General features: G+C 60.4%; 6 protein-coding genes across 6 annotated transcripts; 1 reads left to right on the top strand and 5 right to left on the bottom strand.

Annotated features, from left to right (window-relative positions):
* Window positions 1–59: 59 nt before the first annotated feature.
* BXZ73DRAFT_86908 (oxalate decarboxylase) lies at window positions 60–2,478 on the bottom strand (the record flags this gene model as incomplete). Its single annotated transcript, XM_048024343.1, has 13 exons — window positions 60–296; window positions 353–451; window positions 532–734; window positions 800–911; window positions 1,122–1,163; window positions 1,260–1,349; window positions 1,408–1,464; window positions 1,529–1,546; window positions 1,605–1,632; window positions 1,697–1,739; window positions 1,801–1,824; window positions 1,889–1,962; window positions 2,027–2,478. 13 exons carry the CDS (start codon window positions 2,476–2,478, stop codon window positions 60–62), a joined length of 1,479 nt encoding a protein of 492 aa, XP_047883424.1.
* A 2,868-nt stretch (window positions 2,479–5,346) lies between these two features.
* On the bottom strand, window positions 5,347–7,204 carry BXZ73DRAFT_38770 (MFS general substrate transporter; the record flags this gene model as incomplete). Its single annotated transcript, XM_048018252.1, has 8 exons — window positions 5,347–5,624; window positions 5,680–6,172; window positions 6,230–6,386; window positions 6,438–6,513; window positions 6,569–6,627; window positions 6,686–6,846; window positions 6,902–6,967; window positions 7,025–7,204. 8 exons carry the CDS (start codon window positions 7,202–7,204, stop codon window positions 5,347–5,349), a joined length of 1,470 nt encoding a protein of 489 aa, XP_047883423.1.
* Window positions 7,205–9,866: 2,662 nt separating this feature from the next.
* BXZ73DRAFT_38404 (tRNA synthetases class II (A)-domain-containing protein) lies at window positions 9,867–13,600 on the bottom strand (the record flags this gene model as incomplete). The annotated part of the gene is made up of 12 exons (XM_048018180.1): window positions 9,867–9,974; window positions 10,033–10,416; window positions 10,472–10,676; window positions 10,737–11,131; window positions 11,183–11,472; window positions 11,526–11,928; window positions 11,981–12,491; window positions 12,812–12,845; window positions 12,901–13,096; window positions 13,152–13,234; window positions 13,285–13,390; window positions 13,445–13,600. The coding sequence occupies 12 exons, from the start codon at window positions 13,598–13,600 to the stop codon at window positions 9,867–9,869; spliced, it is 2,871 nt and encodes a 956-aa protein (XP_047883422.1).
* An 835-nt stretch (window positions 13,601–14,435) lies between these two features.
* Window positions 14,436–14,798, bottom strand: BXZ73DRAFT_73578 (uncharacterized protein; the record flags this gene model as incomplete). Its single annotated transcript, XM_048021917.1, has 1 exon — window positions 14,436–14,798. The coding sequence occupies one exon, from the start codon at window positions 14,796–14,798 to the stop codon at window positions 14,436–14,438; it is 363 nt and encodes a 120-aa protein (XP_047883421.1).
* A 3,680-nt stretch (window positions 14,799–18,478) lies between these two features.
* Window positions 18,479–20,211, bottom strand: BXZ73DRAFT_96420 (uncharacterized protein; the record flags this gene model as incomplete). Its single annotated transcript, XM_048027073.1, has 3 exons — window positions 18,479–19,612; window positions 19,690–20,091; window positions 20,146–20,211. The coding sequence occupies 3 exons, from the start codon at window positions 20,209–20,211 to the stop codon at window positions 18,479–18,481; spliced, it is 1,602 nt and encodes a 533-aa protein (XP_047883420.1).
* Window positions 20,212–20,520: 309 nt separating this feature from the next.
* Window positions 20,521–21,836, top strand: BXZ73DRAFT_73576 (uncharacterized protein; the record flags this gene model as incomplete). The annotated part of the gene is made up of 6 exons (XM_048021916.1): window positions 20,521–20,578; window positions 20,704–20,762; window positions 20,807–20,975; window positions 21,168–21,212; window positions 21,300–21,641; window positions 21,682–21,836. The coding sequence occupies 6 exons, from the start codon at window positions 20,521–20,523 to the stop codon at window positions 21,834–21,836; spliced, it is 828 nt and encodes a 275-aa protein (XP_047883419.1).
* Between the last annotated feature and the right edge of the window lie 3,296 nt (window positions 21,837–25,132).

The following is a 25,132-nucleotide window of genomic DNA, read 5'->3' as shown; positions in this document are numbered from 1 at the left end:
GTCCGTAGCGTGCGTCACATCTGTACATCCTCTCCGTCGACCTCGGCCCGGGTCCCGGCTTACTTCGGCCCGACGACGGTCGCCTTCGTCTTGAACTGGTCGAGGCTCGCGAGCGTGTCGTCGTCGAGCTGGAGGTGCGCCCTGACCATGTCCGGCGGCGTGAGCGCGAGCCACTGCGAGAGCGAGATGTCCTGGAAGCGCGCCGTGTTGAAGATCTCGAGGTAGTGCAGCGTCTCGTTCCCCGTGTTCTCCACGTAGTGCCCGAACGACGCGGGCACGAAGCCGACGTCGCCCGCCTGCGTTGGACCCGTCAGCACTTCGTTCCGCACACACGAGCACGGGCGCGGCGCACCTGGTAGTTGAACGTGCGCGCGTTGCCCTCGGACGCGAAGAGCGTCACGCGGCCCGAGCCCCCGAGGAAGTACGTCCACTCGTCCTGCGTCGGGTGCCACTGCGCGCGCGGGGGGGAAGGTGGGGGTCAGTCAGCGGGCGGACGGGCGGGCTGGAGGAAAAGCAAAAAGCGGGACGCACGTGCAGCTCGCGCATCGCGCCGGGCTCGACGGTGACCTCCGCGACGGCGATCGCCTCGGAGACGGTGAAGGTGGTCGAGTCCACGACCTTGACCGAGCCGCCGTCGAGCGCGGTCGCGTTCACCTGCGAGAGGTGGAAGACGAACGGGTTCGGGACCTGCCCCGCGGGGTCCGCCACCGGCGCGCCGTTCGTCGGCGGGGGCGCTGTGCGTGCGCCGCAGGGGTCAGCGCGTGCAGGAGGGGGCAGGACAGGAGCGAATGACACGTGCCGCTGGGGAAGATGTAGAGCTGCTCGGCGGGGATGTGGTCGAACGCGGACATGCTCGCCTTGAAGTTCTTCGCGAGCACTTCCTTCGGCACATGCGCCAGCCATTCCGTCAGCTGCCCGCACGCACCGCAGCGTTGCATCGTACACGGGGGCCGAGCACGGCAGACGCGAGCGGCACAGGTACCGAGCCGGCGATCGGGAGGCGACCACGCGGAGGGAAGCGGGGGCGTCGCAGCGGAAGCCCGAGAAGCAGAGTGGGTGGGAGGCGAAGAAAACGTGACGTCAGCGTGCGGCCGCGGGGTGCAAATAGAGCTGGTTCGCACCAGGAACGTCGCGTCTTCGCTGAAGGCGCCGTCGTTGAAAACCTGCAGGCCAGAGTGGGGGAAGCAGATCCGGTCAGCGCTGGGCCGGGAACAAACGGAAGAAAGGCGGGGAGGAGGGGTGGGGGACGTAAGACGTACGAGCAGGAACTCCGCACCGTCGGGGTCGTCGTCCGTCGCCTGCAGTGAGTGCGGGACACCAGGCGGGAAGTACCAAAGATCGCCCGCAGACTACACGACGCGGCATGAGCGCACGATAGTCGGCATGGATAGAAGTAGAAGAGCGTACCGCCGTGCCGAGATAATTCTGCCCGTCGCTGTTGATGGACGTCACCTGGACGCTGCCCTGAAGCCCCGCATGAGCCTAACCTACCCTAGCGTGCAGAATAACTTCTAGTCCTCGGACAAACCTTCAGTACGTACGACCACTGGCGCGCGCACGGACCGTCAGCTGAGGCGCAGGCCAATGTTAGCAGACGATCTCACCTCTGCCGTCTTGTGCCAGTGGAGCTCGCTGGGGGAGGTCGCGCCGTCAGCTGGCACTCACGTGCGTGCGAAGCGTCGATATGAATACCCACCGAATCGCGCCCGCCTCGAGGCGCATGTTGACACCGGCCATCGCTACCGCGGACCCGTCAGCACGCACGAAACCCACCTCCTTCGCATAGCAGGGCCCACTCACATGTGGCGAGGGGCATCACTCCGACTGGAGGGCGACGTTCACGGGTGAGCGTCCGAACTTTGACATCAGCGCACGACCGGAAACTCACCGTTCTGCTGGCGAGCCCAGCCACCAGTCTGCAGGCGGTTGTGGCTCATGGCGAACGGCCACTTCGCGTTGTTGCTGTTGCGGGACGAGACGCCGTCAGAACCGTTCCAGAAAGGGACAGATTAAGACGGGTACGTACACGCTCCCCGAGTCCGTCGTGGGTGGAGCGAGAAGGTCGGGGTTCTGGAGGGCGACGGGGACGTTCTGAGGCCCGAGGATGGAGGCACCGAGGGATCCGTGCACGGCCTCGGGGTCCGTCGTCGACGTCTCGTTCCACGCGGGGTAGTTGGGGTCGTCACTGGCGTACGGCACGGTCTCCGTCGACCCGATCGCGGTCGAGGTCGCAGAACCGGTGCTCGAGGCGGGGGCGCTCGAGGCAAGGCTGCTCGAAATCGCGGAGCTGGAGACCGCGGAAGTCGAGATAGCGGAGCTCGTGACGGCAGAGCTGGGGATCGCAGAGCTCTCCGCCACCACCGTGGAGGACACGGTGGAGGCTGCAGAGGACACCACGCTGGACGGGGGAGCGGGCGCAGCGGCCGTGCAAGTCGCCAGGAGGACAGAACAGAGGATCGCTGTGGCGAAGCGGAGCATGGCGATGTCGGGGGGCTTGTGAAGCTGAGCGGTGCGTTGGAGCGGCTGAGCTGACGTTCTGAGGTGCAGATGTGGTCCCCTTTATAGCCGGACGAGAGAGCAATGACCTCCAGAGCCGTACCGTCACGCTGGCTCTGATCCTTGACAGACTCGAGGAGAATGAATGGAGGAAACGACGGAGGAACGCGGGCTGGTCGGCCATCGGGGATGTCCCTTGTGGCTTCGCCGGCGGAAGGAGGATCGCGTCTGTGGGGTGTCACAAATGAGCGCACTCGACTCGTCTTTGCACATCGAAGCGCGTACCATCACGCTCGAGAAGAAAGTGCGGGGACGGGGATCTGGCTGGCGCCCTGTAAATGACGACACCTGTAACTATGGTTTCTCCTCTGAATGCCCACCGTAGGGCGAGCAGCCATAAAACGCTTGCGGGGAACAAAGGGTCTTCTGTGCGTTGCTCGATTTCTCGCGCGCGTGCCCACCCGAACAGGCAGCTTTGGAGACTCGAGACAGGACTACCTATCCTGATAGTTGCGGTCCAGGAAAGCTTTGTGTTGCACTTAGCACAACAAGAGTTTGGTTGAGGCGACCACGTACCTCGTTTCCCTACTAAATTTAACCCGAGACCTCGCCGATGCCGAATTCGACGCGAAAGCCGCCCGTTACGATATTCCGCGCTTAGCGTTCGATTCTTCGGCCTCCTGAGTGGAGCCCTCTACTGCAATTTTCACGCACACCCCCAAAAACCTCGTGAGTCGAGAAGAGGCGGAGAGGGAAAGGGTCGATATTGCAAGACCATTAGACGAGGACAAGGTAGAGCACGACGACGGAGATGGCCTCATTCCCGCCGACGTCCTTGTGGTAGACAATCTGAAAGTCTCGTCAGAGTTCGATGCGCATAATGATCACGTGGATGACGCACAGGGCTCCGGAAAAACCTAATATTATCGCATACCTTTCAACCAAAACTTTCAGCAGTTTGGAAACACGTCATAATCGAAGCCTCTTGGGACACGTCGTGTGTACCTGAAACTGAAACTTGGCTCGTTCACGTGGACGTAAGCTTGGGTACATACCCAGACAGGTGCTAGGTGATCCAATCCCCTTGCTTGTTATTTCGATCCATGAGAGGCTCGAAGACGGACCCGTGCGCTGCAATCGTGACACAGTGACTGCCAAACCCGAACAACACCTTGCTTATGTTCCACGCGGTCCGTGGCGTCCGCAGCGTTCAGCGGCGCACGAGACCGGCCAGAGCACGTCAACGGATCGAAGATCGTTCGGGGCCGGAGGGCCACGGGTGGTGGAGGAAGCGTTGTCGACGAGCCCGGGCCTTCTGGCGTCGGAACAAGTCGCCCGCGGGATGAACTGCAGGCGCGCCTCGGGGTCGAGATGCTCGACGGCGCCCAAGATGGATGTGCTTGGTACTTTGGGGGGCGTTCCTCGGGTGGGCGGGCTCCGGGTCTCCCCTGCAGGCAGCAGGACGGCGATGCTCGACCGCGTAGGCAAGGCCCGGGAGCGTGCGGGCGCACTTGCCATTGGCTGCGCGCTTGGAAGGGAGCACGGAGACCTAGTTGGTGAGCGGATTCGGCCTCAGAGCGCTCGAAGAGGAAGGCGACTCACGGTTATCGTTGATCGTTCCTACACATGCCGCATATACGAGCGACGTCGGGGCAGCAGGCGGAGATGCGCTGGAAGCAGGGGCTGGTAGTAGGATGACGGCGGGAAGGCAGGAAAGCGACGCAGTCCGTTGCACTTTTGAAGCGAAATTTGTCGACGACGTCCTTTCCTTCCACAAAGCGCCAAGCTCGCTTGGCAGAGGGACTGGGCGCAAGAAGTGGCGGGAGAAGAGTGCGCTGGACAGGTCGAGCCCGACGGCGGGGAGACAAGCGCCTACCAAGCGCCCGCCCCGGACGCCGCACTCAACCCACGCCCGAGCCGAGCCCGTGGTAAGGTGATGTTTGGGACATTCAGAGCCATCATGAGGCTTGTAGTCGGAGCGGCGCTGTCATCGTCGTTGCAGTTCAAACGTTCAAGCCTCATTTCGGCGCCGAATGCGTGGACGAACTCAGAACTGGTCGCGACCACAGTGGCATACACGGCGGAGACGTTGAGTACACCACATTCCGCTTTCGACCAGGCTAATACGGACCCATCGGTCGCAAGATGAACTTTTGAAGGGCTAGAGAGTACTCAGTGCGGGCCTTCCGTCTGCCTCCGAGCTCTCCCCCAGTCCCAGACGGCCCACCCGGCTCCCGGCACGACCGTTTGGTATCCTTACCGCATGCCTCTGGCACTCGCACCCGACCCGACCCTTTGGACGATGACCCGTCCGTCTGGCAACTTACCGGGTGGCGCGAGCGACGGAAAGAGTCGGGGAGCGGTGACGATGCGCGGCGTCCGCGAGCTGCCTCCTCCCTCGCTCCGACAACACGCCGCACCCGCACGAACCCGAGGCTCCCGACGCCCACATGGCGCGAAGCCTTCGAGGCGTCTTCGCGCCTTCTCTCCGCGACCCAGGTGACTGACAGCACGAACGGGAACCGTGGCGGCGCACCGCGTCCCCCACCGAGATCGTCAAAAGCGGTATAGTGCGGGGAATGCGGGGGTGGAGTACAGGCGTCGGCACTTCTTCGGTAGCATCGATATCTCCCGCGCGCGTGCACGTGCGGGCACAGATCAAGAGGTGTACGATACAAGCAGTGCGAGATCCAAGAGTGTCCAGACGGACGCGTCGCGCCCTACGCGAGAGGCGGCCGCAGAGTGTCATCGGTCATGAGGGGTCGTCGAAAGCGTCTACACGAGCGGGGCATGCGGGGTCAGGACGCGGCGGCGCACGGAAAGTGGTAATCACACGTACAGAGAAGTTCGTCAAGAATCCTCCTCCTCGGCGTCGCCCGCGTCGGACTGCCAGTTGCGCCGGGGGAGGGGCGCGCCGACGAGCATGCAGAGGACGGAGAGGGAGGTGAAGATCGCGTACACGCCGTGTCCGCCGAGCCAATCGCGTTCGGCGGAGAGCGCAAAGAGCGAGGTCGCGCCCGCGGGCGCGATCGCGCGCACGACCGACGCGGCGAGCTGGCCGACGCCGTTGGTCGCGCCGAGGGAGCTCTTGTTGGGCGCGGCGCCGGTCATGAAAATGAAGACGCAGCCTGGGTGGAACCGGGATCAGCCTCGAGAAGGAGCAACGGGGAGGTTGGAGCATACCGTAGGCCATGTCCATGATAACGGAGAGCGCAAGCTGGAGGATGACGAGGGCCCATACAGTATTTGACATGCCCTCGATCCGGGCGGTGACGTTGATGAGAGTGAATAGAGGGAAGAGGAAGATGAACATCGCCATGCCTGCCTGGAAGACGCGTTTGGCACCCCAGCGGTCGACCAATTTTGCGAAGAACATCGCTTGGAAGACTCCATCCATGACGCCGAAGGAGCCCAGGATGATGCCGATGGTTGATGGAGGGAGCCCAAGACCGCCAAACTCAACAGGGGTGGAGAAGAAGAGGGGTTGGATAGCACGGTAAGCCATCTCGAGGAGGGCTAGGCACGCGTAGTTGCAGACGGTCCAAACAACGGGAGCGGTGAGCAGAGCACGGAGAGGGACGTCGCTGGGAGCTGAAGAGGATGGTTCGGCATTGACAACTGTGGCGTCACTGGCGAACCTGACGATTTTGGGGCGGCGAGGCTGAGGTTTGACGGTCTGTTGAATAGACGATTGTCTCAATACCAGGCGGCACAGCGAGTTGGTCGTTCTTACCTCGCGTAAGAATGCAGCAGTGACACAAAAGATCACCGCAGAGAAGAGCGCCGCAACGGCGCAAGGAAGGAAATAAGGATAATACTGCCAAAACGGATTGGTGAAAACCTCAGGCCACCGGTCATGCGGCTTCGCAAGCTGTCCTCCAATAAGAGGGCTGTCGAACAGGTCACAGGACTATCGCGAGCGAAAGTAGTCTTAGACGCACCCAATCGTCCCTCCTATGGACCACATGACGGGCATCATGGCAAAGCCCTGAGCCATATTCGTCGAGTCGGTGAGATCTGCACTCAACGTCAGCGCCCGCCATCACTTAAAGGCGGAGGGCTCAAAACCTACCTGCCACCATACTCTTGATAACCCCAATGTTTCCATTCAACATACCCACGAGACACCGGCTGCGGCGACAGCCAGTTAGCGCGCGCCCCGTTCCCGCCCGCACAGATCGGAGCGTACCTGACGACCAGCCCAGTGAAGGTTTTCGAAAGCCCGAAGCACAACATGGATATGCACAGACCGCCCACGCCGGTGAGCAGCACCGGCTTGCGGCCGATGCGGTCCGATATCCGGGCCCACTGCATTATAAACATCGCCTCTGTCGCGAAGAAGAGGGATTCCTAGGGATCCCGGTGAGCACGCGGGTTCACTGTGTGCGCCTCAGAGACAACTTACGATCAGACCGGCATAGTACCCAACTTTCTTTTCGTCGCCCCCGGTGATATCGAGCTCACTGACGAGCTGCGGGAACGAGAGATGAGCTCGCGGCCATGGTCAAGGCGGAGATCACGGACGCACCTGGTTGATGAACGGATATATACAATTGGCGGTGATGGGCTCCGCGAGCTGCATGAGCAGCAGAATGAAAATCTGCATGCGCGGCAGCGGCGTCGGCGCCTTCAACCCCTTGCGCTCCGGCGAGAGCAGCGGCGTCTCCTCGTCGGACGCGTCGTGGCGGCCATCGCGAGCGCAGTGCATTCCAGGGAGAGTGCGGGGGTGAGGGTGCGGGGGGTACGTGCGGGGTGGAAGGAGGAGGGGGTGGAAGGCACTGCGCGGGGCTGGGAGCACTCCGCTCGCCCCCGGGCTCGGTGTACTTAATGACGCGCGCAAAACGCCAGCCACCGGTCGGACAGGCGGTGGAATGTCGTGCGAGCGGGCCTCAAATTTACGCCACCTTCGACGCCAGCGCGCCAGGATCCCAGGGGGAAAAACGTCAAAGGCGGAGGCGCGCACGGCCGCTATCACCTGGAAGTGAGAACAGAACGGTCAGACGGAAGACGGCGGGGCACTCACCGTTTCCTTGCGATGGGCGGGCGAACGTTCTCGGCTGCCTTTGACACAGGACGGGGAGGCGAGACGTAAAGTTCGTATCATGCGGCTCGGCCACATCAGAGCGCGCGTACGCAGTGTTTATTCCGACGATCCGAGAACATGGACGCCGGTAGTCTCGTTCCCACGACCCTCTGTTCCAGAGGGTCTGGTGCATTTCGTCTCGCTTAGGGGGGTCCGTGACGCGGGTCACCAGTTGATGGATTGGTCAGCTTAGTCATTTGAAGGATCTCGATCGTTTTGTAACGCTGCTGCAAGAGGACTGCTGGACACCTCCCCCCAGACCCCGGGGCTCTGGACTTTGCGATGCTGAGCACTTTTTGTCTTGAGGATATAATGACAGCTATGCTCAGTGTCATTGTCCCTTCCAAGAGCAAACATGATACTCATATATTATATGTAGATGTCTACTACAAAGCCAAGTTGGCACAGTGGCATGGATGCCTAGCATGGGTTTTTATTTGGTTGGGTGCAGGGTTCTATTCCCTGTGTAGCCATTTTTGCACTTTAAGTTTTACCTCCCACAACATCCCATTGTGGTGTTGTGAGGAGCACCCGCTAAATCTAATTACTATTTGCAGTAGAATAAAATGCTTGTAGAACAAACACCCAGGTTGGGCACGGCTTCGTAGATGTGGGGTGCAAAAATGGGATAGTGACGGGATTGAACCCTGGCACCAAAAAAGCGCACACCAATGTCAATACCACTGTGCCACCCAGCCTTTGCTTGGTATCTCCCTCTGTAATATATAACTACAGTGTTCACTCTGGAAGGGATGACCCCCGCCAGAAGTTAGTGCTGGTGGACAATGCAAGTGGGGAAGTTGTCGGGGAGCTGCTGAACTGGGTGAGCATCAAGGAGGACCGCTCCACGTGAGTGCACCTATCATTGACGAGGACAGCCAGCCTGCGCGGGTGATGCTAGGGCTGCCCGAGAACGTCTATGACACGTACACAGGCCTCGCCGACTTCGGCGAGTTGACCTTGTGCCCTCCCATTCAAAGCCCTCCAATCTCACGCTCAACGGCCACAACACGCAGCCAAAACTCTTGAAGGCCGCCATTCTTGGCGGAATCTGACCACACTTCGCGCGCGTGCGCCTCCCCAAGTCCACGATTAAGTTCGACAGCGTTCAGGCCGCGGGCACAGTGCGCGCGCATGGACCGCGTGGAGGGGACGGACGCGCGAGAGCTCAGATAGACGCGCAGAGCTCTCGCTCTGGCGCTGCGTCACAGCTGGTCACCCTCATGCCGGATCCGGACGTCGGGGGAAATCGGAGTGACGCTAAAAGTCACGGACCGACATCCCGAGCCCGAAGTGCACCAGACGTTCTACAAGCACTCCCAACGCGCGCCTGCCCCGTCCCCGTGAGAAATTTCAACTTTTGCATGGTTCTCATTCAGTCCCGATTCAGTATTCCCTCCATCCTCCATCACAATCCCATTCCCAATTCGGTATCCCCTCCCATTCCTATTATATAATCACTGCGTAGGGGCAGGCGCGCGTTGGGTGTGCTTGTAGAGCGTCTGGAGCCGAGACTAGGACGCCGGGCGATCGATGTGCATCGATGCGGCTCGCGGTTCAGATAGGAGACCGTCTCGTGCTGGTTGGCGCCACACGATTCTGGCACGGCTCCCGCAGCGAGGCTAGATGAAAAGCCTCTCCATCGGCCTACACAATCGGCTAAGAGCAATGGTGCTGCGGAGCCCATCACCCAAACTCACTGGCGCGATACATGGAACCGCAGCCACGAGGCTGGGGAGGCTGTTAAAGAGAAGGTACGGTGGGAGGCGTTCGACGCGGGAGACATCGTGACTAGAACATGTTCGCAATCGGTCTAGACTGCTTTGAGCGTGGGCGCTTACCCACCAAATGGCCGGTTCAAAATCTCGACCGGGTTGCGCAAATGGTCTGCTCCGAACAGACTAGAACTCCTCCTGCTTTGCAATAAACGCATCCCCAGCAAGAAGGAACCTCCCAGCCCGCGCCTGCGACGAGGGATGAAAGCCTATCGCAAGCGCGCGCCCAAAGGGCGCCTACCGCCCGGTCTCCTAAGGAGGCCACCCGGGGCATCCGGCTTCTTTGACATATTCGCCTAGCGCCTCGCTGCTGGCGCCAACCCAAAATCTTCACCTTGCCCTGTCCAGCAACATCTCCCCTGGCCGCCTCGACAGAGAACGAGGTTAGTACGTACAACCCGTTCCCCACACACCGCCCGATGCTAGTGCAAGAGCCGCTCTATATGCCCACTATTGTACAGACTTACGTGTGAATGCTACTAATCAATCGACGCCTTCCCCACACGCCGCGCTCAGCTGGATAGCTTTGTCTCGAAATGCTTACGCGCGGCCTCGAGGGCCTCGGAGATCTTCGAGGTTTCCGTGCCCACGCCCTGCGCACCGTCGGGCTTGCCGCCCGCCTGTGAAAGGTTCTGGTGAGCACGTCGGACCGGACCGAGGCAGATGTAGCACACGTACCTTGCCCCCAAGGATCTCGACGACGACGTTCGCCCACTCGCGGCCATCGACGCCCTTCGCCTTTGCGGCGTCCGAGACGGCGTTGACGTGCGCGACCTTGCCCCCGGCGGTGTCCGCACTGAAGATGTAGATCGACTTGGACAGCTTCTTCGCCTGGAGCACGACGGCCTGCATCACTTTCGCGTTCGCGTTCACGTCCAGCTGCGCATAGTACACCGGGGCGTCGGGGTTCTCCTTGAAGTAGTCTTGGAGCGCCTCGCCCGCCGCCTTGTTCGCGGCAGCTTCCTTGTCCTTGAGGTACTTGTCGAACGCCTTGCGCACCGTCGTCAGGCGATCACGGAGCTCGTTCTTCTTGAGCAGCGAGATATCCGCCTGGTTGATCGTCTGGTTGATCCTGTTAGCCGAGAGCGGGTATGTTTGGCAGAATGCCGGGGCGTACCACCGTGTACGTCTTGAGCGTGGCATCCTTCTCGGCGTCTGCCATGCTCTCGATCCGGTTGAGCTGCGCCTCGAGCTGCTCCCCGAGTCTGCGCGCCTCTGCGGCCTCGTGCCCGGTGACGGCAACGAGTCGGCGAATGCCTTTCGCGATGCCGGACTCTTCCGTGACGATGAAGTCCTTGATCTCGCCTGTTCGTGCAACGTGCCTGTGATAAAAGTTAGGCTAAATACATGCATGAGCGGCGTGAAGGGTGAAAGATACTTACGTCCCACCGCAGAGCTCGATGCTCGTTTTCCTCCACTTCGGGTTCTCGAGGTCCTTCTCGATCTCCTCGACGTCGTGCTCTAGCGCAACAACACGGACAGGATCGGGGTAAGACTCGCCGAACACGGCGCGTAGGGAGTAGATCTTCTGCGCGACGGGGAGGGATACCTCCTTCGCGAACACGCGCACATTGCGCTTCACCCAGTCTTGGCTCATGTTCTCAATCTTCGTGAGCTCAGGAGTAGACACCTGCGCCTTGTGCGAGAAATCAAAGCGGAGCTTCGTAGTTGCGACAAGAGACCCCTTCTGGTCGATATGGTCGCCGAGCACATCGCGCAGGCAGTAGTTGAGGATATGTGTTGCCGTGTGGTTGTTGCGCAGAGGCCATCGGCGGAGCTATCAAATGCGTTCAGCGATAGAGTCGGGCCTCGTGCAGGGCGGGTCTACCTCATCGTAGCAAGAAACAATCTCGTCCCCAACACTGAGTTTCCCGTACTTCATGTTGCCGATGTGGAGCACGTAGCCGTTGAAAACTTGCACGTTCGTGACCTCGAACTCCGCGACACCGTCGATAATGATGCTGCCAGTGTCGTACTCTTGACCACCGGACTCCGCATAGAAGCTCGTGCGATCGAGCAGAATGCCGAATGAGGAGTCTTCGGGAGTCTCCTCTGTCGACTGCAGGAAAGTCTTCTTGGAGTAGATTGCGACAACTTTCGCGGAGATGTTGCCCTGCTCTGGAAATAGACGTGTCATGGGAACGGTCCAATAAAGTGAACAAACCACTTACGGAACTTTGCGGAGTCATTCGTCTTGGGAACCCCAGAGTTCTTCTCAAGTGCAGCGAGGTCATGGACATCGAGGGCAACCGCCTCTCCGGTACCCTTCTTGACGCCTGCCTTACTCGCCTCTTTCGAGGCGGCCTGGGCAGCCTCGAATTCAGCTTCGTTGACTCCCAACCCGAGCTCTTCCGCCATGAGTCGCGTGAGATCAACGGGGAAGCCGTACGTGTCGTAGAGTCGCCAGACGTCCTTGCCACTAAGCTCCTTCTGGCCGGCATCGAGAGCTTTCTTCGCGTACTGCTCGAACAACTTCTCGCCGCGGTCAAGCGTGCGCGAGAATGATTCCTCTTCTTCGTCGAGAATCTCCTTAATCTCATCGTATTTCTGAGTGATCTCAGGGAACACCGAGCCCTAGACAAGTAGGATGAGTGGACGAGCACAGGCATCTGAGAGAGGAGCTTACCATTTGCTCGATGAGAACAGGAGCCAGGGACGAGAAGAACGATCCTATTTGGACGCCCATCTTTCTCCTCGCGAACCGGCATCCGCGGCGGAGGATTCGCCTGAGGACATAGCCACGTCCGACATTGTTGGGGACCCCGCCGTCGCTGAGGGCGAACGTAAGGGTGCGGACGTGGTCCGCGATGACACGATACGCAGTGTCGATGCCGTTCTCGTCCTCCTCACCGAACTTGCCGGCGTATGGGCGCACGCCCGTCACCGCCTGGATCTTCTCAAAGAGAGGGGTGAACACGTCCGTGTCATAATTGGAGCGCTTATTCTGAATGGCAGAGACGAGACGTTCGAAACCCATGCCCGTGTCGACGTGTTTTGAGGGGAGAGACTTGAGCGAGCCGTCGTCTTCGCGGTTGAACTGGATAAAGACGTTGTTCCAGATCTCAAGTACGTCGGGGTCGTCCTGGTTGACGAGGTGCGCGGCGTTGCGACCACCTATCCGGTCGAAGTGTATTTCACTGTACATGTGCAACATGTCAGGACCAATTTAATATGATGACGTCCGGAGGGTAGAGGGACGGTCTCCCTTCTAGGCAAGCCCCTGTGCTCTCAACGCGACCGTGCTACACAGGCATCCGCGAGAACATATAGAGAACATCCCAGTGCCAGAAGCCTGAAGCCAGCACTACGACTGTCCATGTCTCGGGGAATTTGGCCTCAAAGTCGTGACCGCGCCAGGAAACCTAATACGACGTTTCCTGGCGCGCCCATGGTCTTTGTATCATGTGGGGTGGTAACCTGACTTCACGTGTGGAAGGAAGGGCGGACTGAGACTTACCTGCAGGGACCGCAAGGACCGGTGGCACCCATTTCTACGCCACCTCCGTAAATGCCGCGAACATACACTGCAGACGGATCCGAACATACCCCAGAAGTTGTCCTTCGCATTTCCAGGAATGATGTGATCTTCCGCTACACCAACGTCCAGCCAGAACTGTTTGGCCTCCAGATCGGGTTCCAGACCGTTCTTGACGTCGCCCTCGAAGTAGGTGACGTAGAGACAGTCCTTGGGCAGCTTGTACACATCCGTCAATAGCTCCCAGGAGTAGTCGATGGCTTCTTTCTGTGCACGATGAGCGGGGTGCGATGAGAAAGGCGAGCCAAGACGTCACGCGCACCTTGAAGTAGTCACCAAAAGACCAATTGCCTAGCATCTCGAAGAACGTGTGGTGATAGGAGTCCTTCCCGACATCCTCCAAATCTACAACGTGTTGGGTGCCCGCACATATACACCACGAGATACAGACGTACCGTTGTGCTTTCCACCCGCGCGAATACACTTCTGGCTGTTGTATGCGCGTTTGAGTCGCGCGAGCTCCGACTGGGGATCAACTGTCCCGAGGAAGATCCCCTTGTACTGCACCGCGCGCGTGAGTAGACTGGGATCTCATCGATCGCGCACGAGACAGACCTGGTTCATGCCCGCATTGGCGAACAGCAACGTGGGGTCTTCATAGGGGATAGTGGATGAAGAAGGGACGAAGGGGTGCTGTTTCGACTTGAAGAAGTCGAAGAACTGCTGGCGGACCTGGGGCGCGGTGAGCGGGGGCACCGAGGAGGACGCCATGCGTACGAAGCGGCTGAGGGGAGATGAGAGTCGATAGAGAGGGCGGGCGTGCAGAAGCATGCGCCCTGTTGGGCCCATTCCCGCTGACTCGAGAACTGATAAAAGTCGCGATCTCACGTGCGCTCTCGGAATGCACTCTTCCGCGTCAAGCCCGAGTCGCCCAGCGTGTTTTTGCCGACGTCGTTCTCGCGCTCACCTCTCTCGACGGAGAGGGGGAGAGGGTTGTGACTGCATCTTCGCTCTCGCCCACAACCACGAACATCACTTATATCCCAGACGGCTGGTAATGGTCAGGTTCTCCGCGATTCGCTCATCCATCGCGCTAGGGCGCCCTCTGAGGCTCGAGCGTGATTACGTTTCGCTACTGTTTCCTCGCACATATCTGTCCACCAGTCGTATCATTGGAAGCGAGCAGCGTCGAGTGTGGGTCCGCAAATTCACTTGCATTATATTGGTTTATTCCTTCTCGACCACTCAAGCGCCCACTGACCCAGACCTTCAGTTTTAGGCGTGCCATGGTACTTGCCCGTGAAGCCCACGAGCTCGTGCGCTATTTTTGCGTACAAGTTGTCCGCCAGACGTCATCACGGCTGAGCGCCAAGCGATTCAGGTATTGATGGTTTCGCCCTTCATTCAAGCCGACAAATGAAGAATGTGCGAGTTCCAAGAACGCCCTTCTGTCCTGCATGCTCAGTAGCGTACATCCAAGTAAGTGATACATCATAAAAGTCGTAGTGCCATCACATCGTCCCTCTGCACAGAACCAGCCACGTGGGCCACGGTTAGTGCCCGAACGTCGCACAGATTATGGCAGTATGCTCACCAATCCATTGGATCATGACTGCTCAATCATGCGGGGCATGGGCATGCTATCGGGCATTTCAGTGACGACGGGCGCGTACTCCGTCATCGTCTTGACCCCCACGAAGGTGGTCGGGAACGTCGTGGTGTAGACGTAGGGCGGGACGGTGTCCCAGACCTCCTCAACGCGCGTGGCCACGTACGTCTGGGTGGTGACCGCGGTCGCGGTGGGCACCCACACCGTGGTGGCGTGCTGAAGAAGAACCGTAGTGAGTCTCCCGTCACCGTCGATGGCCGCACAGTTGGCGACATACCATGTCACCCACGGGGCGGCCACAGCACCGAGCACGGCTGAGAAAGCAACACCGGCGAGAGCGAGGATAGAGGTGAACTGCATCGTTACAGGTGAGGAGACGGACAGAGCAAGTTCAGGAAGCGGCGAAGTGCGGGGGGCTGCTGAAGCTTGGTGGAGCGAGCTTACCAGAGCCTGACCTCCACTTTTAAAGCGAGGAGCTGAACATTTGCGCCGCCCGATTCGAATCTGTGGAAGGCCGCAGGCGCGCAAACCTGGGCAAATATGTCTCACCGCCGCCGGATGTTCGTCGCTGTCCCCACCGCACTTGCGATCGGCGAGAGCTCAATCACAGGCACTGTGATCCAACAGAGTCCGCCCTGCCGCTCTCGTTTACCGACATGGAGTCGTAGTGCATGTGGACGCCGTTCGCGCGAGTAATTGCCGAGACATTGGCACGCGGGTGCCCAGAGGGTCTAGCGCACTTGCGCAGCAGCGTGGCGCTCGCGAGGAATCACGGCTTCCGTAAATTCGTGTCTTCTGTTCAATACCTTTGCAGGCTGGCGTTCCGAGGTTGAGGAGCGATTCCTGCGTCGGCACCCGCACTGATGCGCTCGTCTCCGCTCGCAAGGTTGGGATTTCTAATGTCCGCGTAAAGTCTCTGACTCTCTGACTCATCTTCTTTCCAATCTCGGCGCAGATGCACTCTACATGCCCATGATCATAAGCGTTGTCAATCTCCGGTCTTACTATGTGAACGAACGCGGCTGACCTGAATGAGCGCTGTCTATCTGATAAGATGCCCATCTAATCAGCGCACGGAAGTCTAATCAGGTTTCTGCAACCCTTCCTATCTTCATACGGAACTCCAGAAGGCTGACCGACGCCTCATTCTGCTTGGCACACAAACCGCGCTCCTGGACGCCTGCCGACGCCTCCGACTCGGGTCTCAGGCGGACGCTGACCCAATCCCGCGCGTCGACACTGGACGAAGCCGCAAAGGAGTCAACTCCAGCTCGTGGGGCGGACGTTTGGCCCAGGAGCTGCCCTCCTACAGGTCTAGCCCCAGGGACTTGAATCCGGGCCGCGTGCCATAACGAAGCTACAACGAGGGCACACGGTCAAAATCTCCCTCTCCCTCTTACTCTATCACGTTCATCCCACGTTGCAGTGGCGGTGAACGCAGCATGCACATCCCCCAGTCTAGCTGGCAACGTCCTATCTCCTTGGTCTTGACCAGTTCCTGTGCACACTGTCACTGCAGCGCGGCGCGTGGCCTCACCGGTGACCTCGCTTGCGCGGCGCGGAGGCCCTTTTGCTCTGCGGATCCGACGACGCGGGCCCGACGCATCGCCGTTTCGATTTCGAACCGAGCCAAAGACCTTCGCTCATGATAGATCAAACGATGCCCTGTGTGAGCCCGTCCCCCGCATGCGTGTATCGTACGTCATCCCCCCCCTGCGCTGGTAACCCTCTGTGCTGCTATGACACCCCCAGGCTAGCAGCGCGGAGAAACGTCGAGACAGTCCTCCGCCGCGGAGGCCCCGCACGCCTCAGAAACGACCTCTCCCCACCGGCGGAATGCATTATCCTCTCCGAGTCGCAGTCGCGTGCTGGCGGCAGCCCAAGGACGGACATTATCAAGGACGCGTCAGGCCAGTAGTCCCGGCTTGCTGCGTGGACATGCGGCTTTTTCCTACCTAGACTCTGCTGTTCTTGGGACCACACACGCAGGCGGCACCAGTCTCGTCGGACTTGTGAGATTCTTAACGGTGCAGTATCTACTACTTGCACTCTCAACGGCGTCCACGTTCAGTCGCGTCCCTGGTCGGAAACTTTCACTACCTCCTTGCGGAGTCCAGTGACGCACCACCCGCCGCCCTGCTTCGACTCTAAAGATCCGGAAGTTTCATCTATTGGCGCAGAGTTCACGCGGGTCCCGCACGGTTGCCACATGGGGCATAACCATCGACAAGTGACTGGCTCCCCGGACCATGTCATTTCGTGGCGAACGATCACCGCATCCTGATGTACAACACCATGACCCCGGTTAGCGTTCCAACTCGCACGTTGCGCTCCAAATATCCAGCTCGCCAGAAGACGACGGCACAATAGCAACGGAAAAGCGTGACCTCCCTCAGCCGGTATCTGCGACATCCACCTGGCCCAACCCGGTGCCCCTCGGAGTCCATCCCGATGCCCCATCAGCCAGGCTCCCGGCCGCCTCGATCGCGATGATCACGCGAAACCACCCACCCGGCCACTTCCAGCAGTGTGTAGTAGTACAGCGTCGATCGCGCCATTGGACCTCCGCCTTTCGTCGCCCCCATGCCTGCCCACATCCATCTCTCCACCCTCTCCTCGCGGCGGAGTTCGACTTCCATTCCAAACGAGCCTGAGAACTCGTCAGTACTTACAGCAATTGGCTTGCCACCCAAGCGGGCCCGAGTCACATCGTCCGAACAGGCACGGCGCACCCTCCCAGTCTGTTCCTGGAGCACGGCGCGGTCGCTGCCCTCGAGCTCGGTGCGCGCCGCCCAAAACCTTCGCCCTCCCAGAACCCAGACCCGTCTGCCACACGCACGCACGACGCAGCCGACTGGCCCGAAGTCCGTAGACGCGTGTCGGACCCCGACGCCGACCGCCTTGCACGGTTTCCTGTCCGAACCTTGTTCACGATCAGGTGTCCACCACATGCATGCATACGCATTTCCGCAAGCCAGCTGGGGACCAAAGGATCGTCGCTCTACGCCCAGACGATCGATCGCAGGCTCTTCCGCTTTCCAGAAGCCGCCGTCCGTCCCGGCGCCCGGGCGACTCTGGAGACGGAGCGGAACGACGAAGCGGACGGATCCAGACCCCAGTCTCGTGCGGAGATTCTGCGCTCGGGGCTCGCACGCGGGCCCGCGCAGGGGACGGGAGAAGGCGGTCATGCATGAGATCCGTTATGTACGTGCGGGGGCGCGCGGAGCGCCATTATGCGGGAGGGGGAGGGGTAGGTACGTGTACGTGTGTGCGGCTTTGGTGGTGACGAGGCGCGAAAGGGAGAAGAAGAAAGCATATTCACAAAGCGCGTGGTGTGCGTACTACAGAGGAGGAGCAGAGCATTACGAGACAGCGCTACGCATAGGGCCCCGCTGGGGCCAGAGGGCGCGGAGAAGCGGCGGGCCGCGTACGGTAGCAGAGGCCGAGACATTAAACCCCTTCGTGCTGCGCCGGAGATCGGAGGAGGGAAGGGGCGCCCAACTATAAGGTGGAGAGAAGCAACACAGCCCGGGTGGTGCAGAGACGTGAGGACATTAGCTACAGAGCGGGTCCGGGACTAGCAACGGACACAACAGCGGCCACGGATAACAGCATTTGTACAGTAACATAACCACAGACACTGTCAGGGTCGTGATGGGTCGTGGAGGGGCATGGCGGGAAGGGTATGAGGCATGAGGGCATATGTGCATGGTATCGTGGTATCACTGGATCGGGAGAGTCGTCTATCTGGTCGCGTGGGGAGAAAGAGGACGTCCTGACGCCCGCCGGGGCGAGACCCCAGAGAAAAAGAACGCAGAACACGAGGTGCAAAGCGGGGGGTGAAAGAGAGCGCATAGGGGAGATCTGCAGCTCGCGTGAGAGCCGGGAACGTTGACGGAGGTCAGGCTCGAGCTGTGGGGGCTGTGCGGAAATACGCCTACGGCCCACAGGTCCTCACCAGAGACACCCGCAGCGGGACAACCAGAGCTCTAGACGCCTCCGCGCGACGCTCAGCGCCCCAACGGAGACATCGACAGCCCTCACATGACTGCCCGCAGGAGTCCTTTGATGGCCTTCTTCAGGCCCTTCACTTTCCTCTTCACCAGTCCCTTGCCGCTGCTCATTGGCTTGACCTCGCGGAACGTGAAGTCGCCCGGGACGCCCTCCGCGCTCCGACTCCTGGCCAGATTCATCCTCAGCTCCGTAGCGCCGCTGACGGAGCATCCGGTCCCGGCTCCGGCTCCGGCGGAGGGGAACAGCGGGAGAGCGTGCGCGGCACGGGAGAGGGAACCGAAGCGCGCTTGCGGGGCGAGTGCGGGGCGCGGGTCGATATCGAGGGACCGCGTGCCGCGCTCGTGGGCCAGCGCGTTGTGCAGAGACTTGGTGACGGGCGGAGACGACGCGGAGGGCGGTGGAAACGAGGAAAAGGGGGCGGGCGAAGGGGCAGGGGAGTGGAAGGCGAAGCCCCCGGACGTCGCGGACGGCGCGGGGCTCGAGGGACGCGACATGTTCTTGCGGATCGCGGTGTACAGCGGTCGCTGGGGGTGCCCGAGAGGGATGCCATCGAAGGGGAGGTCGTCGCGGCTGGGGCTCAGGCTTCTTCGCGGGGCGGCCTCCGCCACAGCCGCGGGGGGAGGGGCGCTGAACCGAACGCTCGACGAGTTCTTTGTGCGCGTCGAGGGCGAGGCGACTGAGAGCGTGAAGCTGTTGGGCAGGGAGGCCGGGAGGCCGGGCGCGATCTTGGGGCGCGGGGACGGGGAGGGCGACACAGACGCGGCGCTGTCACGGCGGAATGAGGTCACACTTGAGTTTGTGGTGGCTCGGCGGCGGAGGGAGCACGAGGAGCGCTGGCGGATGACAGACATACGCCTCTTGTGGCGGAGCCCGGGAGAGGACGAGCATGGGGAAGGGGGTTCGGGGGAGGTGCGTGGCTCACTGGAGGGGATGCACGTCAACTCGACATCGTGGTGGACCATGCGTGTTCGTGTCCGGCGAGATGGCGTTCGGGGATTTTGAGGACTGGAAAGCGGCTGCTTGCGAGAGGCGCGTTTCGTGGGATGGCGTGAGGGTCGTGAAGTCGCGAGTGGTGCCGCGACGCGTTCGTGGCTCTCCAGATCGCAGTGGACAACGAGCTGGGCAAAGATGGGCTGCAAGAGCTTTTCCGCGTCGCAGTCCTATGGAACCGGACGGGCACGTGCGCGGGGATATCGTGAGGAAGGAAGAAAGGAAAGCAACGAAGGGTCGCACGCACCACGGTCGGGGTAGCAACAACGGTGGTCGCGGGGAGGAGGACGGCGTTGCGATGCCTGCGGCGGACGACGGCGGTGTCGCCTGGCCGGCTGGCGAAGGCAGAAGCGGGCGCGCGGTCGGAGGCGCTCAGGGGGCGGGGGGCGAGGGATGATGCGGGGATGATGACATGGGGAGAGGGTGGAGGACCGGCCTGACCGAGCTGAAACTTCTGGGCGTCGTTGAGGAGAGTCGGAGAGCTGACCCGGCGACGGACGGCAGCGATGAGCATGGCGAGCTCGCAGGCGCTCGAGCACCAGGGACAAAGGTCGGAGAAAGGGTTGGGGAACTGGCATTTTGGGCAGACATAAAGAGGACGGTTGGGGGGAGAGAGCTGAAGGGATGGGAGCGACTCCCACCGCTTGGGCTAATGCGCCCGTAAGAAAAAACCGTACGCGGAGATAAAGGGGGTCACACGCACTTGCTTGCGCCTTCTGAACTCGCGGAAAAGGATCCGGGGACGGTCTTCGGCTGTGACGGGATGCATGAAATGGGATATATGCGGGGTCTACGGGCGTTGTACTGGATCGTGAGGGTCGTGAGGTGGGGCAGAGGGAATGATTAACGGAGACAGCGGAACGATGACATGCGATGGGGGCAAGAAATGGGAGCTGGAGGTAATGGGCAGAAAGGAGGGACTGAAACGTCGCAGCGATATCCAGATATCCAGGGGGCGCAGGCGGTGGCAACCGTGGTCGCTGCGTTTGCTGCTGGGGGGGGGAGCAAAGGAAAAAAATCACGCTGGGTATATAACGGGGCGAGCGCAGTTTATAGGGACGGACACGAGCTGAGCACGATGTCCAGACGCAAGGCAGACGTCGGACGGCCACGGACGCCACCATCGCACCGGCTGGGTCGGTCCGACCACGCATCCTCTTCTCCTGGCGCGCGCTTTGTCGTCTACTCACGCCGGGGCCATTTACGAGATTCAACGCCGCAAGTGACACTGAGCCACGCTCGACCTCACGGCCTTTTCCAGAGCCCGCGCGCTCCCCCCTACCTGCCAATCGATATCAGGCGCTTGCCGCGCTGGGAACTGTGAGTGACAACCCACTGACTCAGTGTTGCACATACTTCCCTAGCTTACACTCCCCATGGTCGACCAGATTGGCCAGTTCGAACAGCAATGGGTGCTGCCCAGTCCACCGTTGACGCAAAATCCACTGCTACTTCATCTCCGTCTCCTCAAACTACACAATCTACTACGGCATACGATCCTCATCGGCCTCCTGAGCGAAGTTCCCACGTTTGGTTTGAGGACGGAAACATCCTCATCTTGGCCCAGAACACGGAGTTCCGAGTCCATAGGGGCGTTCTCTCCCGCTGGTCACCGCATCAGTACTTCTTGCGAATGTCTAAAGTGTCTAAAACATCTAAAATTTAGACGAAATTTAGTTAGACGTTTTAGACATTATAGACGTGTTAGACATGTTAGACGCATAGACAGTGCTACAGGCCTGCAAGGTTCCACAAAGCCCCTCATTGCAGGTGAGAGCTTAATACCACTAAGGGGACTATTTTATTGATAAACCACAACAATATAGACACTCGAGGACATAATATATTGGCATCTAGCTACACTCAGCACAGGAGCATCTATGGCTACATCCTTGACACTCGTCCTCCATAAAGAGCTCTCACAGGAAGTGGGCACCGACACAGGCCGTGCAGACGACGTGGGAGATGCAAGCAACATGCTGATGTGGAGGCGAGACGGGCAAGACAGATGGTGCAGACACGACACGAGAGTGAAGCGGGCAATGCAGGGGAGGGCGGGGTGGACGATACGGACGTTGACGCAGGGGATATGCAGTGGCAATGTGGGCGACGCGGACGTTGACGTCGCACCTGCCTCGCCCTCGCCCACCTTGCCCGCGCCCGCATCACCTGGATATGGGCGTGGGCGATGCAGGCAAGGTGAGGTGGGCGAGGGCGGTGACACGGGTGGGTCGGACAGACGACGTGGGTGAGGACGACGTGGGTGCGGACGACGTGGACGGACGACGTGGACACCGGCAGGCGAAGTGGGCAACATGGATGGGTGATACGGGCGACGTGGATGTGGATGAGGCCGGCGACGCGGTGACATGGGCGAGGCTGGTGACACGGTGACACGGGCGAGGTCAGCAACGCGGGCATTGGCGCGGGAACGACGCAGATGCGGGACGACGCAGATGCGAGCGATATGCGCGGACGATGTGGGCGACACGGTCATGAAGGCTCACTGACGCCGTTTGCACGACCATGGGCATCTGGGGTGGGTTGCGGGACAGCGGCGCGGTGGGAGGCGGCACCCGGTGATACCGGGGCCTTGCCTTACGCGTATGCCGCTTCTTTTCCAAAGCCAGCGAGGGAATAGACGAATTCATGTCAGCGAATGCTAGATCCCGAGGCCGACGACCAAAGCTTACATGGGGCACTGCGGGTGCGCGCTGGTCGTCCACAAGCGGGCGAAAGAAATGACGTGGACTGGGCGACAGGTTGGTGACGTGGGCGGGGAAAGTGGGCGATGTTGACGCGGGCGCGAGACAGGAGAGGCGGGCGAGGTAGGCGACGCGGACGAGGCGGGCGGCACGGACACATGCGACGCGAGGGCGAGGTCGGTGAGAGGGGCGAAGTGGAGCCCTATTAAGGAGCCAGGGTCATTCCGGACAACGATCCTGCCCCAGCCACGACCATGCGTGAGGGGAAGCAGTGGGTGGGCGTCGTGGCAATGGCCGCGCAACACAGTCGCCCCGGTGGGATGAGCATCCCGTGAACGTCCGTTGGGACGTACCCGTCTTGGGGACGGGTCGGTGATGCGGCCGGAGTCTGGGAGGGGGTGTGCGAGGCGGGGAGCGCAGGAGGGCATGACAGGAGACTCACCAAGACCTGTGGGGCCACATCAGCCCGTCGAGGAAGCGGCAGGCGAGGAGCGCGTTCGCATGCTCGTCAAGGATGTTGCGCCAGGAGGGAAAGACGGAGAGGATGGGGAGCATGGGAAGGACGAGAGGGTCGGGACGGGGTGCCCACTGCCAGCAGACACTGGCGACCAGACGAAGAGAAAGACGCGCTGGCAGGTGCTGGCGCCCAGCCCCAGACACGTGGGAATCGACACGCTTTGCGTGGACTCCAGCGCTTGGCACTGCCAGCACTCTGTCGTCGTCGTCGTCGTCGTCCTCTGGCCTCCCCTCGCCGGTCTCGCCCTCCCCCGTTCTGCTCTCGCCCTCCCTGCCACCTTGCCCGTGTCAACCCGCGTCATCCACATCGCCACGTCGCTCACTTCACCCGTCTCGCCCACCTGCCCCGTCTCAACCCCCTCATCCGTCTGACCTGTGTCGCCCACCTCGCTCGCGTCACCCCGGATCTCGCCCAGCTTCCAACGTCTTACACACGCTCGTTTCACCGGCCTCGCCCACCTCGCCCACCTCTCTCTCGCCCGTCTTGCCCTCGCCCATGTCAATAATGTCGCGCCCGCGCCATCCACGTCGCTACGTTGTCCACTTCACCCGCCTCGCTCTCATGTCCCACGTCGCCCGCCTCGCTCACCGTCTCTCCTGTGGCCAAGGACGGTCGCCGCTTCCCCCATCTCGTGCGCGTCTCGTGAACGTAGGTGTGGCCCTGACCTGCCCCACCAATATAACAACAGTAAGTGCCCCGTCCATCCATCTGCTCTGCCGCGCACTCCTGACGCCTCCTCCCACGCACGCGCAACACTGACGTTCCATATCGCCACCTTGCCCACGCCCTGCGTGTCACCTGCCTCCCTCGCATTGCCCCCACGTCACACTCTTGTCCTCATCACCTCGTCCGTGGCGCTCACCTTGCCCACGACACCCACCTTGTCTGTCTCGCCCCCGCGTCACCTACCGTCCATGTCTGCATCTCCCGCATTGCTCGCCCATGTCACCGCACCGCGGGCCAGCATTCGCGTCATCCCCGCGCCAACATCCGTGTCGCCCGCACCCACATCGTCCGCACCACCCCACCCACCCGTGTCTCCCACTGCGCCCTCGTCAGCCACCTCGGCCATGTCCACGTCGTCTACGTCCGCATCGCCTACCCATGTCACCTACATCACCGGCCCGAGTACGTGTCGTCCCCGCGCCAATGTCCACATCGCCCGCACCCGCGTCGCCCACGCCCACGTCGCCCGCACCCACGTCGTCCGCGTCGCCCGCACCCACATTGTCTGCGTCGCCCGCACTCGCGTCGCTCACACTCAGGTCATCCACACCCACGTTGTCCGTCCCACCCAACCATGTCGCCCACTTCGCCCACGTCCACGTCATTTCCCCTGCCTGCTCACCTGCGTTGTCACCTAGCCAGTGTCACTACCTCACCCACGTGTGCCTAGCTTACGTCTGCGTCGCCCATCCATATTGCCCACACCACCCGCCTGTGCCCAGTTTATCCCCGCGCCAATGTTCATGTAGTCCGTCCCACCCACTTGTGGCACTCACCTTGCCCTCAATGACTGTGCCCACGTTGCTACCGTCCTGCCCCTGCGTCGCTCACATTGCCAGAGTTACCACCCCGCTTATATACTTTGCTCATTTTCCCGCCCCTTGTGTTGTACCCTTGTTAGCAATCAATATATATTGTTTCAAGCCTTCCTCTTCGGTGTGAGTGTACAGATCTCAAAAATCGCCTATGTCTAGTATGTATGCAGGAGATGTCTAAAACTGTCTAAACGTCTAAAATGCTCTAAAAATGACATCTAAGTGATCTAAGTGTCTAAGATGTCTAAAATGTCTAACACTCTAAAGTTAGACACTTTAGACGCTTTAGACGTTCGCAAGAAGTACTGATGCCGGTATTAGCCGACGCTTTTACACTCCCCCAACATCAGCAAAACGGGGGATTCGAAGATAATGCATCGCAGTGCGTGATCAACGGCCGTATTGCATGGTAAGTAATCGCAAGACAGATCACGTATGACAGGGTGGTAGCCGTAGACGGCCATCGGTCGTCTGGCATGGCAATCTACCGCCTTCTAGACGCCGGTTGGTCAGACAATTGTCTTCTCCCGCCGCACAATGTAATACATGAGGGGGCCGATGGCAATACACGAGGGAGACAATGGCAATACCTGGCTGCACGCATTGTAGTTGTCCGACCATACACAAGGGGCGACATGGTAATCTGACACAATGATTTTAGACCCTTGTCATATGTTGGGATGTAAGACCGCATTTTGTAGCACACAGGTTGCCGCTGGTTGGATAGTGGTCGATTAAAACACGCATTAATCATTCAGAAGAACCTATCGGATCATGGAAAATATAATACGAGACTACTGGAGATGTGGAGACACAAGAACGAAAGTGAATCACGAGCTTTCCGCACTTTGAACATACATGATTACATCTGTAAAATGAGACGGTGAGCGAGTGCTGCCGTAGACAAGTGCATACCATACATACCTG

Source organism: Epithele typhae (assembly GCF_022376455.1).
Source record: "Epithele typhae strain CBS 203.58 chromosome Unknown BXZ73scaffold_2, whole genome shotgun sequence".
Taxonomy (NCBI): Eukaryota; Fungi; Basidiomycota; class Agaricomycetes; order Polyporales; family Epitheliaceae; genus Epithele; species Epithele typhae.
The sequence above is the reverse complement of the archived record's forward strand: the minus strand, read 5'-3'. Positions and strand labels throughout refer to the sequence as shown.